This window comes from Microtus pennsylvanicus, chromosome 4, assembly GCF_037038515.1.
Source record: "Microtus pennsylvanicus isolate mMicPen1 chromosome 4, mMicPen1.hap1, whole genome shotgun sequence".
NCBI lineage: Eukaryota > Metazoa > Chordata > Mammalia > Rodentia > Cricetidae > Microtus > Microtus pennsylvanicus.
Window position 1 is genome coordinate 72,818,007 of NC_134582.1, and position 17,739 is coordinate 72,835,745.

Below are 17,739 nucleotides of genomic sequence, written 5' to 3' on the forward strand. Positions count from 1 at the left end.
ATGTTTACCACATGATCTAGACATTCTAGTCTCAGGAGTTCACCATGAGAAATGAGAGCCATGGCTTCAAAGAAGTCACAGATGTGACGTGAGAGCATAATTTCTGAGCTGGCCCAAACAATCTGTCTACAATAGGTAAGTGGGTGGAACGAGGCTCATTCATACCAAGAATCCTATCCATGGATTAAAGGCTGGTTTTTATGGGAGCGGCAGGCTGAGTTGAAGGCAGGCCCACCGGAATACACAGCAGAGCTAACCCCTGGAGATGGAAATCAGGTCAGGGACACAGAAGGAATAAGCACACACCAGGAGCCCTCTGGGTGATGGAACTGGCCTGTGCTACTATGGGACAGTGTCAAATCATTGAATGACCCATTTAAAATACACATTGAGAGTAAGTACCTCACACTGCAGCTCAGCCAATTAGAAAGGAAGGTACTACATCTAGAGCTAAAGTTTGAATTACATAAAATTTCAAAAGGCAAAGAGCGTGTGGGCAGCAATGCCAAACTTCTTTCAAAAATTAAACCTTATTGTAAGATTTATCCTCAGAATGTCACGTGAGTGGTGAGAGCAATAGCAGTTATCTCAGAGGAAAACAGTGAAGTAGGGCTGGGTGTGGAGTCTACAGAACAGTGCCAGCACTTGGGGGCAGAGGCAGAAAGGTCAGAGATGCTCAAAGACAGCCAGCATCCTCATCCAGTCCTTACTTGAAGAAAAAAGTTAATATCTAAGTCAAGAATTGTTCATAAGTGAACACATTTCACAGTCAATCTAAGTATAGGAGGACATTAGAAAATGAACTATAGAGTTGCGGGTGGTGGCACATGCCTTTAATCCCGGCACTCAGAAGGCAGAGGCAGACTGATCTCTGCGAGTTTGAAGCCAGCCTGGTCTAGAGTGAGGACAGCTAATGCTGTAATGTAAAATAGAAAAACCCTGTCTCAAGAAACAAAAGAAGAGAGAGAGAGAGAGAGAGAGAGAGAGAGAGAGAGAGAGAGAGAGAGAGAGAGAGAGAATAAACCCACTTTTAGAGATAAAAATTTATTTTAAAATTGTTTCCTCAAACAACTGAAAAACAATTTAACCTTACGAGATCAAGAATAAAAAATCAGTTTAAACATTTATTCAACATATAATTTGAAACTGGATGAAATATAAAACAATAACAGTACCTCTGAAAGATATAACACAAAGCAAAATATAGAAGAAAACGCATTTGAATCCCAGATTGTATTAAACTTCCCAATCCTCTAAAGGAAGACCAGAACACACATATGCGGTTCCCTCGGCTCTAAAGGAAGACCAGCACACACATGTGTGGTTCCCTCGGCTCTAAAGGAAGACCAGCACACACATGTGTGGTTCCCTCGGCTCTAAAGGAAGACCAGCACACACATGTGCGGTTCCCTCGGCTCTAAAGGAAGACCAGCACACACATGTGCGGTTCCCTCGGCTCTAAAGGAAGACCAGCGCACACACGTGCAGTTCCCTCGGCTCTAAAGGAAGACCAGCGCACACACGTGTGGTTTCCTCGGCTCTAAAGGAAGACCAGCGCACACACGTGCAGTTTCCTCGGCTCTAAAGGAAGACCAGTGCACACATGTGTGGTTCCCTCGGCTCTAAAGGAAGACCAGCGCACACATGTGTGGTTCCCTCGGCTCTAAAGGAAGACCAGCGCACACACGTGCAGTTTCCTCGGCTCTAAAGGAAGACCAGCGCACACATGTGCAGTTCACTCTGCGAAAGACAAAAGCTGAGCGAGTGTGGCCATCAGCTGAGGTGCCTCTGAGGCAGGTTGTCAGGAAGCTGGGGAAGGGCAGTAAGAAGGGACCTGTACTGAGCTGGGGCAGAGCTCAGCTTGTAGAGTGCTTTGCTTACACCATACTACATAGCAAGTCTGAGGGTAGCCGAGGGGACACGAATCCCTGTATCAAAAAGTGTAGCACAGGCATTGAGACCAACAATTGAGAAATGGGACCTCATGAAGCTAAAATGTTTCTGTACAACGAAGAGGCAGTCTACAGAATGGGAAACAAGCCTTTACCAGCTATACATCTAACAGAGGGTTAATGTCCAGTATATACAAAGATTTCAAAAGCTAAACACCAAATGGGAGGTTTGTACCTAACTTACAATTGGGGCATGTAATTAAACACAATTTTCAAAAGAAGAAATACAAATGGCTGAGAAATATTTTAAACATCCTTGACCATAAGAGAAATGTAAATTTAAACTATTTTGATATTTCATCCTACCCAAGTTACAATAGCTAAGATAGAGAAAAAAAAAAAAAGACAACTGAGGGAAAAGGTGAGAGAGAAAGCTGGTGTAGCCATTGTGAAATAAGTGTAGCGGTTCTTCAAAAAGCTAGAGATAGATCTACCATATGATCCAGCTGAATCACCTCCAAAACTAGTCCCAAAGGACTCTATACCTTACTACTGAAATACTTGATTGTTCATGTTCATTGCCGCTCTTTCATAATAGTCACAAAATGGAGAGAGCACAGACGTCCGTCAACTGAGGAATGGATAATGGAAATGTGGTATATTTACACAATGGATTATTATTCATTTGTAAAAAAAACTATGAAATTGTAAAATCTGCACGTAAATGGATGGAACTATCAATAACCATCCTGAGTGAGGTAACAGACCTAGAAACACGAACACTGCAAGTTCAGCTCTTTCTCTTGTATGGATGCTGGGAACATTCAGATGCGTGTGCCTAAATCAGCGTACCCACATAAGTCAGGAAACCAGTAAGCAGCCATGGGAGAAGACATCAAGGAAAAGAGGACAGAACGCAGGAAGCATGAAGAGGGAAAAGGAACGTGGGAACAGAAGGGTTAATGTGGTGAGAGAGGAAGAGCAGAGTGGAGAAGGGACAGGAAGGATGGGGGACAAAAAAACACCTGTGAAAACGCCTCTGAAACCTACTACTGCAGGATCTCCATATGTAGGTATGTATGTATGTATATTGTACATGTATGTGAAATATGTATCTTATACAAGAGGTTTAGAGGAAGTTACCCTAAAACAGGGAACATTATTCCTCCCAGACATCACAGACTATCAAATAAAAAGTGCACTGCTAGAATGGGTTCTCTCTCTTTGAGCTGCCAGTGGAGTCCCACAGATTCCCCTTAACAGAGCAGGCGATTGTTAGTAATCTCAGTTACCTTCCAGAACTTTATGGTAAGGCCATGTTGCTGAAGATACTATATACCTGAGTCATAGAGCATGGCAAAACCAAGCTGGTACTGGTCTGGAAGGTTCATTCCTGCTGGCTAGCTTTCACAGTGCTGGAGGGTATGAAGCCTGTGAGCTACTGCAGTCCAGCTGTGACATGGAAAGATGCTCACTGCTGCTACTGCAGTCCAGCTGTGACATGGAAGGATGTTCACCGCTGCTACTGCAATCCAGCTGTGACATGGAAAGATGCTCACTGCTGCTACTGCAATCCAGCTGTGACATGGAAGGATGTTCACCGCTGCTACTGCAGTCCAGCTGTGACATGGAAGGATGCTCACCGCTGCTACTGCAGTCCAGCTGTGACATGGAAGGATGCTCACCGCTGCTACTGCAGTCCAGCTGTGACATGGAAGGATGCTCACCGCTGCTACTGCAGTCCAGCTGTGACATGGAAAGATGTTCACCGCTGCTATTGCAATCCAGCTGTGACATGGAAGGATGCTCACCGCTGCTATTGCAATCCAGCTGTGACATGGAAGGATGCTCACCGCTGCTACTGCAATCCAGCTGTGACATGGAAAGATGTTCACCGCTGCTACTGCAGTCCAGCTGTGACATGGAAAGATGTTCACCGCTGCTATTGCAATCCAGCTGTGACATGGAAGGATGCTCACCGCTGCTACTGCAATCCAGCTGTGACATGGAAAGATGTTCACCGCTGCTACTGCAGTCCAGCTGTGACATGGAAAGATGCTCATGGCTGTAAGAGTGTCATGAATGTTGTAGGAGCAACTAACCACTTCCTGACTGGATTTCAAACCTGCTCCACAAAATGGAACCCATGCCTAATACCTTTAACTGGTATAAAAACCCAAGACGGCTGTCATGGGTCCTATGGAAGAATCTAGTGCTATCATTCTGCTAAACAGCAATACACTGCTCCTAAGCAGTTATCTCTGTGCCCATAGACCAATGCATTTGCCAACCCTCCCAGAGAAGCATCTTTTTATAGTGCAGAGACTTCCAACCAGTCGGTGTGCACAGAATAAGAAATGGGACATCGTTCCACAGCCCCTCTTTCAAGGCTCAGGGGTCTTCTTGGAAGAAATCAAGGACAGATTGCAGAGCCAGAAAAATGGATGTCTGCAGCAAAGCAGTATTTGCTGAACACGTCAGTGCTGCGTACAGAAACTCATAGCACCTGACAAAACCTGGACCAAGCCAGTCAAAATCCCCAGCACAGATCAGGGAGGAGCAAATGGAGTCCCACCCCTAGCTGAGGAGGTTCTGGGAACTGATGGCTGCTGGGAGAGGGATGCAGCTCCCGAGTGGCTGTCCATGCTCCAGTGGACACACACAGTAGCTCTAAACAGATACAACGGGAGGGAAAAGCAGGGTGGGGAAAAATTGGATGTAAGGGATGAGGGAATGAACTTGATCAAAATACATATTGCATGTATAAAATTCTCCAATAATTTAAAGAAATGGTATATGCATGGACAAAGGCTGTCTCAAACAGACTGCAATGAAAAGGTCAACCCTACCCCAGATTTTTAAAAAGCAAAATGAGACTTTTATGTCCTTTGTTCATTTGTAAGTATATTATCTAAAGGTTCTACATTAAAAACAATTATTTAACTCAAGAATCTGGTACATATGCAACAAGTCTAACCAATGGTGAAGCAGATGCCTCAAATCAGAACGGATAAATTCAGCAACCCTGAACCTCTCCGTGTAGAAAACAGGTAATGGTTTAGATTATCAAACTAAAGGAGGACCCTTGCCTTCCCCACGGGCACCATTTCACAGGTCGCAGGACACTAGTTAAGGTGGCATGACCTGGAAAGTACTGTGGGTCACATGACACAGCCTCGACCTGCCCCAGTTCACACCCACCACCATTCATTTATCCAGTCACCTCCTTGGGAACCTAATACAACCGTATTGATAACAGGAAAACAATCTGGTGATCAAACTACCCGCCAATGTGAGAGTCAGGCAGGTTCTGATGCGCTCAGACAATAAAAGCTGCTGATGTTTGGAATTATGTTTCTAAAGTGCATGACAACCTGAAATACTCAGTGTAGTGTTAGCAAAAAAAGCAGATGGCGCTGCACGCGTAGTCACAATTTAGCGCCTCTTGAAACACGTGGCTCTTAGGGACAGGGGTGGCATGGGGTGGGAAACAATGTAGGAGGAGGCATTCTTCCAAATTATTTCACTTTGGTTTTTGAGTACTGTTTCCTGGCATCGGCGTGCTGAAGACATCAAATGGGCAGTGGTGACAGAACAAGCGAGCGCCATGCAAGAAACCCAGGTGATGGGGTGACTCTCGCCACCATCTCTCACACACCCTGGGTTCAGGTTTCTAAGCCCAGCAAGTTGGCTAGCCTGAGTACTGCCTCTCGGAAAAACAGGCAACCGCATATAGATACCACGTCCAAAGCACACACAGCTCAACTCTAATGTGTTTCCACGGCCATGCTTGCTGCTCCATGAAGTCTTCAACCAAGACCACCCACTTTGGTCCACAAACCACCAGGTAAGGATGACTCTGGAATCAACTATGAATTGGTAATGTTGGCATAGACAGTCTGGAACCCCATGCCCAGACTCCCAAGTGGCCCTCCCCCGCAAGCCTGTGCTTCATCTGACAGGGTTTTGTTCCAATCTCACTAGGAAAGCTGCTCCCTCAGAGGCTATAGCACAGTTGATGGGTCCCTGGGTCCAGTGTGTATGTCACACCCAAATAGACAGAACACATGTACAGTACCTTCTCGAAGTGGTGTGGGCTTGGCAGAATTTTCCCCACTCATTAAAACAACAAAAGATGCAGCTGCTCGAACTGTAGCCTGCCATGTTGACATGGCAACCGGTGGTTCCTGGCATGGAAAAAGGGCCCTGTTGTTGATGGGGGATCCCATAGTATAAACACATGGCCTGTAGAGGAAAGACAAAGACAGAGAAGGGAAGAATCTTTAAAATGAGTTGTCATTTACCTCACCACCATGGCAGGAAGGTCATGTTGAGCTTTCCAAGGAGGCTTTAGAGCTGACTGTAAGCACATTGAAACGGAACATGCCAAGGGCCAGCTATGTCAATAGCTCAGTGGTTATTCCTCCCAAATGAATCAAATATGTGAAAATGTGTGCTTGTTGGGGGTGGTGTGGTGTGTGTGTTTTAAGAAAAAAAAATCTGGATAAGGTTTTAAATACTATTCTGCAAAGTTGTAATTTATGCTCCCCTTAGGCATTTCTGCCTTCAAAGGAAAAAAGCTTCAGAAACATTCTTACTGACTTTTTGGAAAGTATTCTGGAAAAGAAAACATGGCTGGAGATCTCTGTGATTATTAATCTTGGAAAAACAAGCGGTGGTCTCAAAGCCAGTGTTGGCAAGCAGACCCACCCTCCCAGTCCTGGAAACCGCCTTCTCAGATGGAGCCCTTGTGGGATCCTTGTGTGGAAGCCAAGAACAGGGCTTGGCACAAACAGGATGGCAGAGGTCACAGCAGCCAGGCTTGGAAGACTGTAGTAATAAGCTCATTAGCAAAGCAAGGTATGAAATCAACAGCAAGAGCTAGGACTCGGTCACTCCAAGTATAAACCCTCCCAAACCAAGCAGAATTCCTTTCCATGATTAAATCACAGTTGACAGAGATGGCAAAGACCTGCAAAACCAGAGTAATCCATTCTTACATCAGAGAAGGCACACCACTGACTCTCAGGAAAACAACTGAGGAAAAGAATGAGACTCTGGTTTTGGAGTTATGACAAATGTCAATTAATCAGCTTAAATTACAATGTAAATGAACCACCTACTAGTTCTTGTAGAGAAACCACTTTCATTGACGTCATTATGATTGAACATTAATCTGTCCGTACGATATATGAAAGACCATGCAGGATGACGATTTTCCTCTATCATCCAAGCCCAATAAATAAAGAGAAGACAGGGCAGGCTCTAGTAAATAGAGAGAACTTAATACAGAGAACTGTGACACAGTGGTAGAGTGGAGAAATTAAGCAGGGACGAGCAAGGCAAGCCAGGAGCTGTATTCATGGAGCACACACGGAAGGTGAGCTATCTATCCCCAACGTGCTTGCTCTTCACCTCAAGGAGCACAGAACGGAGAACTCAGGAAACAGCTCATTCTCTGCTGACCACTGTGCAGAAAGGACTTTTCAGGAGAGAGCAGATTTCTGGTTTGGAAGGTTCCAAGCTTGCCTCTTCCCATCAAATTAATCGTAGTCAGAGGCTTTGATCAGCAACCAGCAACTAGAAAGCTGACTACAGAAGTAGGGAGACAGGAGCCTGAAAGGGTCAGGTCTGCTGGGCGGCTTGAGGGACCTTTGGAAAATGGGGCAAATGGCCGGCCTGAGGCCACAGACACAGGAGCTAAGCCAGAACTATCCAGAAGTCTCTGACGGTTACAAAGTGTCCAGGCTTCCAGTTTATTTTCATTTATTATTGTATCTAATACTTTTACAACCTTGTGTTTCAACAAAACTGTGATACAGACTCTGCTACAGTGGGCAAACCTCCTGCTTGGAAGTTCTGTCAACGATCGCCTCCTCACCCCTTCTCTCTAATTCCACTTTGGGATACCACTACCAAAGCCAGGACTGATCACTGTCATCTAGATGGCAAGTCTAAAGGCCACTGTTGCTCTGAAATGGACAGGACTTTCTCAAGAGAGGCATTTTCCATGTAGGATGGTTAAGCTCCCTGCAAGGGCAAAGGCAGGCTTTGGCCTTCGGAGGCCACTCCTGGGGTCAGGTAGGAATGCAATTACCCTCTCATGGACTCTTCTCATGTTACACATAAAGAAATTAGGCTTTGGTTATAAATGACTCTGCTGCAGTTGCTTGGCTTGTTGGCAGCATGGCTACATCCAAGACTCTGAGAGGCCTGGGCTCTTGTCTTTCAATTTTACAATATACTATACTAATTCTGCGCACTGTTATTTGTTATTTTCCACTGATACTTGGGGAATCCTTCTGAAGAGAGGGAGGATATACGAGCCAGAGAGGTCAAGGACATCACAAGAGAACCCACAGAATCAACTAACCTGAGTTCATAGGAGCTCACAGAGTTTGAATCGAAAACCAGAGAGCGTGCATAATCTAACCTTGGCTGTCTACATATATGTGACAGTTGCATAGCTTGGTATACTTGTGGAAGCCTAACAGTGGGAACAGAGGCTGTCCCTAATGCTGTGGGGCTGACTTTTGGGACTCTATTCCTCACACTGGGTTGCCCTGCCCAGCCTTAATACAAGGAGAGTGTTTAGACCTACAGCAACTTAATACACCATGTTTTGTTGATCCATGGGAGGCCTGGCCCTTTCTGAACAGAAACTAAAGAGGAGTGGGCTGGGGGGTAGAGGGAAGGGAGAAGGGGGAAGGGGAAGAGAGAAGAGAGGAAACTGTGGTCATGTTGTAAAATAAATAAATTTAATTAATAAAAAAAATAGTTTTAGCCAGGTGTGATGGTACATGCTTCAATCCAAGCATTTGAGAGACCCCCTTCTCAAAAACAAAGCTTTTTTTGCTTGCTTTTTAATTTTATGGTCTTTTGAGGCAGGATTACTTCCCTATGACTCGGGATAGCCTTGAATTTACAGAGACCAGCCTGACTCTCCCTTCCTTGTGTTAGAATTAAAGGTGTGTGCCACCACATCTGACACAAATTTCTCTTAAGAAGCAAAGGACATTATCAACCTCATAAAAAGGGAGTCTAGAGATTGAAAAAAGTATTTATCAGCTATACATCTGACAGAGGGCATCTGCAACGTAAAAAAAAAAAACAAACAAACAAAACTAAAGCCAGATAAATAAAATGGCTGGGCCTTAACCCTGGCTATTCCTGAAGAGGTTCCCAGCTGGAGGGTCTAGCTCTCTGGACCCTAGCTCCCAGGCACACCCCATGCCCCACCCCCAGCCACCAAACCCCACAGACCTCAAATCATCCTCCCCACACCTGCAAACATCCCCCACTGCACCTGGAGAGGAGCCCCCAGAGCCTCAGTAATGACTATCAGAGGCAAGGCCCTGCCTGCACCTGGAAGAAGAGTGACCACCTAAGCAAAGGCACCCCTTGGAGGAAGAGATGGGAAGGTGCCAATGCAAGAATGCATTCAACAACCCAAAGAGCAAAATGGCAACACCTGAAACTAGTGGTCCTAGCCCAGAAGAAGCAGAAGAAAATATCCTTAAATATAACTTTCTGAAGATAGAGACCCTTAAAGAGAAAATAAAAATTTCTTAAAGAAAATTTTTTTTTGTAGAAAAAGTTAAAAAATTGGGAGAAATCAATAAATCTCTTAAAGAAAGCTAAAAAAAAAACCCCCAAAAAACAAAACAGGTGAAATAAACAGTTCAAGACTTGAAAATTGAAATAAAGTCAATAAAGAAAACACAAACTGAGGGAAATCTGGAAATAGAAAATCTAGGTAAATGAACAGAAACTACAGATGGCAAGCATCACCAACAGAATACAAGAAATGAAAGAGAGAATTTCAGGAGTTGAGGATATGGTAAAGGAAATAGATTCATTGGTCAAAGAAAATGTTAAATACAACAACTCCTTAACACAAAACATCCAGGAAATCTGGAAGACCATGAAAATAATAATAGGGATAGAAGGAGGAGTCTGGCTCAAAGGCGGAGAAAATATATTCAATAAAATAATAGAAGAAAACTTTCCAAACCTGAAGTAGGATATCCCTATGAAGGTACAAGAAGCTTACAGAACACCAAATAGCCTGGACTGGAAAAAAATTGCCATATAATAATCAAAACAATAAACATACATAATAAATAAAGAATATTAAGAGCTGCAAAGGAAAAAGGCCAAGTAACATATAAAGGCAAACCTATCAGAACTACATCTGACTTCTCAATGGAAACCATGAAAGCCAGAAGGTCCTGGATAGATGTGCTGCAGACACTAAGAGACCATGGATGTAAACCCAGACTACTATATCCAGCAAAGCTTTCAATCACCATCAATGGAGAAAACAAGATGTTCCATGATAAAACCAGGTTTAAACAATACCTATCAGCAAACTCAGTCTTAGAGAAAGTACTAGAAGGAAAAATCCAACTAAAGGAAGCTAGCTGCACCCACAAAAGCACAGGCAACAAATAACCTCACACCAGCAAATGCCAAAGAAGGGAAACACACAAATACTACCATCAAAAATTAACAGGAATTAACAATCACTAGTCATTAATATCTCTTAATATCAATGGACTCAATTCACCTATAAAATGACACAGTCTAAGAGAATGGATATGAAAACAGTATCCATCCTGCTACATACAAGAAACACACCTCAACCTCAAAGACAGATAACACCTCAGAGTAAAGGGTTGGGAAAAGATTTCCCAACCAAATGGACCTAAAAAACAAGCAGGTATAGATATCCTAGTAGCTAACAAAATAAAATTCAAACAGAGAAGGATACTTCATACTCATCACAGGAAAAAATCCATCCAGATTAAGTCTCAATCCTGAACATCTATGCCCCAAATACAAGAGCACCCACATATTTAAAAGAAACATTACTAAAGCTTAAATCACATATCAAATCCCACACACTGATAGGAGGATACTTGAACATCCCCCTCTCCCCAATGGACAGGTCAACCAGACAGAAACTTAACAGAGAAATAAGAGAACTAACAGATGGTATGACTCAAATGGTCTTAACAGACATCTATAGAACATTTCACCCAAATACAAAAGAATACACCTTCTTCTCAGCATTTCATGGAAACTTCTCTAAAAGTGACCACATACTTGGTAACAAAGCAAACCTCCACAGATACAAAAATTTGGAATAACCCCCAGTATCTTATCGGATCACCATGGCTTAAAGTTAGAATTCAACAAGACTTGTTGCAGAAGGTCTACAATCTCATGGAAATTGAACAGTGCTCAACTGAATAACCCTTGGGCCAAGGAGAAAATAAGAAAGAAATTAAAGACTTCCTAGAATTCAACAAAAATGAAGAAACAAGTACCCAAAACTATGGGACCCTATGAAAGCAGTGCTAAGAGGAAAGTTCATAGCACTGAGTGCCCACATAAAGACAGTGGAGAAATCTCACACTAGTGACTTAACAGCACACCTGAAAGCTCTAGAACAAAAAGAAGCAGGCTCACCCAGCAGGAGTAGATGATAGGAAATAATCAAATTGAGGGCTGAAAAATCAATAAAATAGAAAAAGAAAACAATAGAAAGAATCAATGAAACAAAGAGCTGGTTCTTTGAGAAAAAACAAGATAGACAAACCCTTATCCAAATTAATCAAAAGGCAGAGTGAGAATATCCACCACAAAATCAGAAACGAAAAGGGGAACATTACAATAAACACACAGGAAATCCAGAAAAATCATTATATCATACTTTAAAAATCTGTACTCCACAAAATTGGGAAATGTAAAAGAAATGGACGATTTTCTGGATAGGTACCACATACCAAAATTGAATCAAGACCAAATAAACAATTTAAATAGACCTATAACCTGCAAGGAAATAGAAACAGTCAGTCATCAAAAGCCTCCCAACCAAAAAAAGCCCAGGGGCCCGATAGTTTCAGCACAGAATTCTACCAGAATTTCCAAGAAGAATTAATACCTGTACTTTTCAAATTGTTCCACACAATAGAAACAGAAGGGACATTACCAAACTCTTCATGAGGCTACAGTTACCCTCATACCGAAACCACACAAATACTCAACCAAGAAAGAGAATTACAAACCAATCTCCCTCATGAACATTGATGCAAAAATACTCAATAAAATATCGGCAAACTGAATCCAAGAACACATTAAAAAATCATCCATCATGATCAAGTAAGTAGGCTTCATCCCAGAGATGCAGGGATGGTTCAACATATGAAAATCTATCAATGTAATCTACCATATAAACAAACTGAAAGAAAAAAAAACACATGATACTCTCACTAGATACTGAAAAAGCATTCAACAAAATACAACACCCCTTCATGATAAGAGTCCTGGAGAGATTATGGATACAAGGAACGTGTCTAAACATAATAAAAGCAATATACAGCAAGCTGACAGCCAACATCAAATTAAATGGAGAGAAACTCAAAGCACGGCACAAATGCACACATGTGTACAAAAGAAAACAAAAAGCAAAGTTAGGTCCACATTCTCCAGGGAGGTAGCTTCACGTATTGTTACATCTCTCTTTCCTTCCTGGGATGGTGTGTCATCCCAAATGGTTATTATCAACCAAAGTGACTGCAGCTCTAGACTTTACCATGTGAAGCGGGGAGAAACACTAGCCGCTGATGGAACCTGGGCGAGGCCTCTCCAGAAATGTCTGACACTGTACCCAGCCCTGTCTATGAAGGATAACAAAATGCACCCCATGCTGGCCTGGCAGTCTGTGGTAAACAGGAGGGCGAGTACTCTGACATGATCACGACAGAATTTCCATCAATATGGATGCCAAACCTACTTATACTACTGTGGAAGGCTCTTGCTCACCCCATCATATCAAGGCCCATATCACTGAGGAAATACATTTTGTCCCTAACCTAGAATCTCAGCCAACAGAAAGTTCTTAGTTTCTAGACAGTCACCTGGATGCATTTAGGTTTGTTTATATACTTGATTTGAATCAGGGTCGCATTTTGTGGCCCAATCTAACCTTAAACTTTTATAATCCTCCTGTCTTCACCCCATGCATGCCTCTGGGATTGCAGGCATGAAGCCACCACACTTAGAATCTTAGGCACATGGAAGAGTTTCATGAGATGTGTGGCTATCCATGGAAGGGTATCCTGACTCTAATCAAAGTCTCACAAAGTTTCACCCCTAAAAGGAAAGTGAGGGAAAGAGCAGCTTTCTGGGATTTTCTTCTAAAATTAACACTGTATCCTTTTATGACTCCACAAATCACGCAGACTAAAACATGGTATAAGGGCTTCCATCACAACCATGTATCTTACTGAGTCACACCAAATTCTATGTCGACCTTCTTCCAGGGTAACCAAGACTTCTGCACATAATGGATTCAAGTCTGTCTTAGCAGTTAGTATTTAGGATAGAAGGTCATGTTTGAGGTCATTAACATACTTCCAACTGTCAGTGGTTTCTTCTTTCCCACTATTTTAGTTCAAAAGTAAAGCATCTGGGAGTATAAAAACTACCAATCCCTACTTAAATATTTAATAGTATTATATGGTTAACCTTGGTGAAAATCTTCAGTAATTCCAAAAACTTGGAAGCCACAATAAGAAGTTGCTCCTTCACAGTCTCCACCAAAAGCCCAGTAAGGTAACGACAGATAATTGCTATGCTTTTGTATTCATGGAACTCTGTGCCAACCCTGCAATTCTTCCCAAAGCCTTCCTCAAACTCTCAGAGACATGAGGCGGAAAGTAAACTCCCACTGAGCCACCTGGAAACCAGAGCAAGAGGGAAGATCGTGAGCAAGGGACAGGCTAATTAGAGCTCAATGTCAAAGTGGCACTTTCAGAGCAAATCTTAACGGGTTTGAGGAGTAGGGTGAGGAAGAAGAGATGCAAGGAATTGCCAGAGACCACCACTTCCACCAAAGGGGCCAACGTTCTGAGAGAATCCTCTCAAGAGCAGCTAACAGATGAGTGAACCTCTATCCACCTCTTCAGTGATTCGTCAGGCTGACTCGCACAACCAACAAAGTTTGATTTAGAAATTCTCAGATTCTAAAAAGTCAGTAAGACAAGGCCGAGGTGATTCTTTGACTTCCCCGACTGGAAGAATCAGGTATCTTTTACTCCCAGAAACCAAGAGCCACACCCCAAGAAATCAGTTTGCAGTTCAACAGGTCTGACCACTTTAATCCCCAGAAGCAGCTCTCTAGTGCACTGGAGGTTCACATGCAGTGACAACCGGCCAAGTCCAGCGAAAGTCACAGCATGGCTGGCCTAGCTTCACACCCATTCAGTCTCAGAGCAGATCTCAGGATACTTTGAGAAAGCACTTGCTCAGAGATGCACCACTCCAAAGGCAGCCTTAGAAGTCACCACCAGTGATCCCAACCAACAGCCAGGCTCAGCACTTCAGCAGCAAGCTAACATTTCAAGCTCCTAACTCAGCAATGTTGGAACTGAATCAAGGGATCTCTTCATCCTAATTTACAGGAGGTGATCTTGACAACAGTTCAGCATACCACAGGATTTACCTGCTGCCTGGTGCTGAGTCTGTCTGGGTAAGGCTACAGGACAAGCAGAAACACCCCCACAGACTCAGTCTCTTCTTAGAGAGCAACCCTGAAGTGCAAGAGATTAGGGGCCAGGAAGCACTGGATGACCTACCTGCCATCCTGGTCTGAGGTCCAAGTCACTGACTGCCCCTCACGTTTAGTTTTGTACCATATCCTGATGGCATGAGGAAAGTCAGCGGCTGTCTGAGCCCCCGTCCTCCTGATACGTAAGCTCCAACTGTCAGTGTCAAAGAAGAGCTCCCCACATCCAGGAGCCTGGCTGCAGCGAGCATAGCAGTCAAACTGCTCCCTCCAAGCATCTGCAGGCAGAGCCACCAGGTCACGGACAATGTCACGCCTGAGCTTCTCAGGAGTGGCTGCGAGCTTGGGAGCCTTTGTGAATCTCTCAAGGCCTGGCACAGCAGCCACATCCACCTCCTCTACCTTTAGCACAGATAGATCACAGCAGTCCAACACTAGCAAGAAATCCTGTCTCCCATGATTCCCTGTGTCACAGCAGTACTTTGAGCTAGAGATCTCAGAATCACATTCCCGGTTGTCATGGTTACCATCGTTATCAAAGGCATCTTGATCACCTTTACCACAGACTGCACATTCATTATACCCCATCCGAGGTGAGAAGGTACTTGCATCCATCTTGGGCACATGGCAGGGTTCCATTGTCCTAAAAGTACAGTCTTTCTCTGACTCCATTTGGATGGTGTCCTGGGAGGAAATTGCCTGTGTTTTAAATCTGTTCCCATCTCCAAAGAAAAGAACTATGGTGCCCTCAATGACTCGACTTTCAGAATCCACATCCAGATCCAGGACATAGTGCTTCACCAGCATGTGGCTGGTGTTGGCCATGAGAGGTAGATCATCCCGGGCAGGGTCCAGCTTTGTGTCCATGGCGCAGGACCTGGTTGGTGGCTTTGATGAATCTTGGCCGAGGCTTCCGGTCTTCTCTACTCATTCGGCATTGCAGATGGCTGGCTCACCAAATAAGAAGCACCTGCTCTCACAAGCAATGTTTCCACAGCTTCCAGTTCCCTGGCAAAGAAAAAAAAAGGTTAGATGAAATTCCAAATAAGACCCCAAATGTCCCTGCAGCTGTAGCTCCTGCAAGTTGGCCACCTTACCTAGCAATGCCCAGGGTGGCAGATGCTCAGGGGAGAAGAAAGAAGCTTCATTACCGACCTCTATGCTACTCAGGGACACAGTCCTTGTTTCAGAAAAGAGCAATTCTTATGCAAAACTGCAACTCTTATAGCCTCGTTTTAAAATAATATTAAATGTATCAATTCTAATTTTGTGCATCAAAAGGTAAGTGGTTGTTTTTCTACTGTGATTCTAAATAACAAGTATGAATGAGGGCTAAATGGCCTCATACATTGTATTCTTTGAGAGCAATAATTTAATCCACACAATATAACTCCAGGGATTAATGTGCTTTTCACATTAGGACTCCTCTCCTATCAGCTCTTCCAGTAAATTACAGGGAAATGAGCCAATTTACCAGGAGTGCATTCTGAGTATTCCTTTGAGATTGTTCATGGAGACTTTTCAAATTTATAGTTAAATACTCAAGGTATACATTACATCTTAATAGCTGAAAACCCATTAACATTCTGGGTAATAGCTTTCTTGTGGCAAACAAAAGGTCTCATTTGGAAAAAAAGTATGCAAATATCTATAAAAGGAAGGAGAGAAATTAAAATATAGAAGCAGATGTTGCAATACAATACACAAGTTCTTCAGAAAAGTTCTGAATCAAAATGTATTCTTACCTGATAGCAACACAGCTAAGGGGAGAGTTTTGGCATCATTTCAGACCTGACATGTACCTGATTTCCTTTAGCATGTGCTGCTTTTCTTCTACCAGACAATGGAAAACAAAAGTTGGGAAAAAGTAAACCATGATGACAGAGGGAAATATCTAAATGTTTGTGTCTTAAAACCACCAAGGGAGCTTGTCAGCTCCACCTTTTGCACGATCTCCACTGAACTCAGCATCTACAAATAATAAATTGGATAAAGCTGTCAACTGCATCACTAATGGGAAACTGTTGGTATCTGGAGCAGTTAACACATACTAAATACACTAGTTTGTTGACTGGGCTTTTTTTGTGGGGGGACTTTTGAGGTAGGGTCTCATATACACTATAGCCAACCTAGAACTTTCTATGTAGTCCAGGCTGTCCTCAAATTCCCAACAATTCCCCCTGCCTCTGTCCCTGAGTGCTGGGGTCATAGGAATAAACTATCATGCCACTGTATGCTTAGACTTAAAAAAAACTTTGAAAAAACACATAAAAAATAGACACAGGGTGGGGATGGGGTATGGAGGAAAGAAGAGAGAGAAATAGGGAGACAGACAGACAGAAAGAATATGGCTATACTGTCACAACTGAAGAGATGGCTTAGCATTTATTTCACAGAGACAAAGGTACTCATTAGCTGACCCCAACAGACTCTCACATTTATTTCTGAAAATGTATAACTTAAGAGTACACTTTGCCTACAAAGCCATTTTTCATACTCCGGTTCATGGTGGCAAAGAATAGCGACCTTGAGAGCCCCATCTTGTCAAGCTGGCTATCAAAACCATGAGTATCAACACCAGAAGGTATTTTTCTGGTGGCCAACTATGGATGCTTCTGAAGTTTGTGAGAAGCTGGGTCTCTGCTGTACAGTCTGGCCTTGAACCCCCACCTCAGTCTCCAAATGCTGCCACCACTAGTGGTGGCCTCTCATCGACTTTGGCGTACTTGGCACTGGACCGGCAAGTGTTGATGGATCTGCGGGCCTCCGGCCGGTTCCCAGCCACCTGGCTAGTTTATGCCACGAAATAACAACACACAAACTGTATTCATATAAACACTGCTTGGCCCATTAGCTCCAGCCTCCTACTGGCCAACTCTCACATCCTTATCAACCCACCTCCATTAATGTGTGTAGCACTGCGAGGTGGTGACCCACCAGGAAGATTCTAGCGTATGTCCATCTTGGGCTGGAGCTTCATTTCATCTACCCTGGAGAGGAGAGGCATGGCGTCTGCCTCACTTCCTCTTCCTCCCAGCAGTCTGTTCTGCTTACTCCACCCACCTATGTTCTAACCTATCAGGCCAAGCAGTTTCTTTATTAATTAATCAATGAAAGCAACAGATTGATATATGACACTCCCACATCAGGCAAGCCTTGGGTTTTCTTCAGCAGACTCTCCAGTGCTTTCCCTTGACACCATGCTAAGTCTTGCCTCAACCTCTCCAGTCCTACACCTGACAGCTCCTTCTTAGCTCACTACTTAAGCCCCTA

The 17,739-nt window shown here is 43.5% G+C and overlaps 1 protein-coding gene across 7 annotated transcripts in view; it reads right to left on the reverse strand.

Annotated features, from left to right (window-relative positions):
• Positions 1-17,739, reverse strand: part of Aopep (aminopeptidase O (putative)) — a 267,788-nt gene that overhangs the window by 223,708 nt on the left and 26,341 nt on the right. For all 7 annotated transcript variants that reach the window (XR_012910341.1, XR_012910343.1, XR_012910342.1 and 4 more), the window contains exons 2-3: positions 14,537-15,474; positions 5,971-6,137 (exon numbers count right to left, since the gene is read on the reverse strand). Coding sequence is in view for 2 of the 7 variants with exons in the window: in XM_075969380.1 (XP_075825495.1) it covers positions 5,971-6,137; positions 14,537-15,333 (964 nt within the window). In the remaining 5 variants the exon portion in view is untranslated. The remainder of the gene's footprint in view (positions 1-5,970; positions 6,138-14,536; positions 15,475-17,739) is intronic.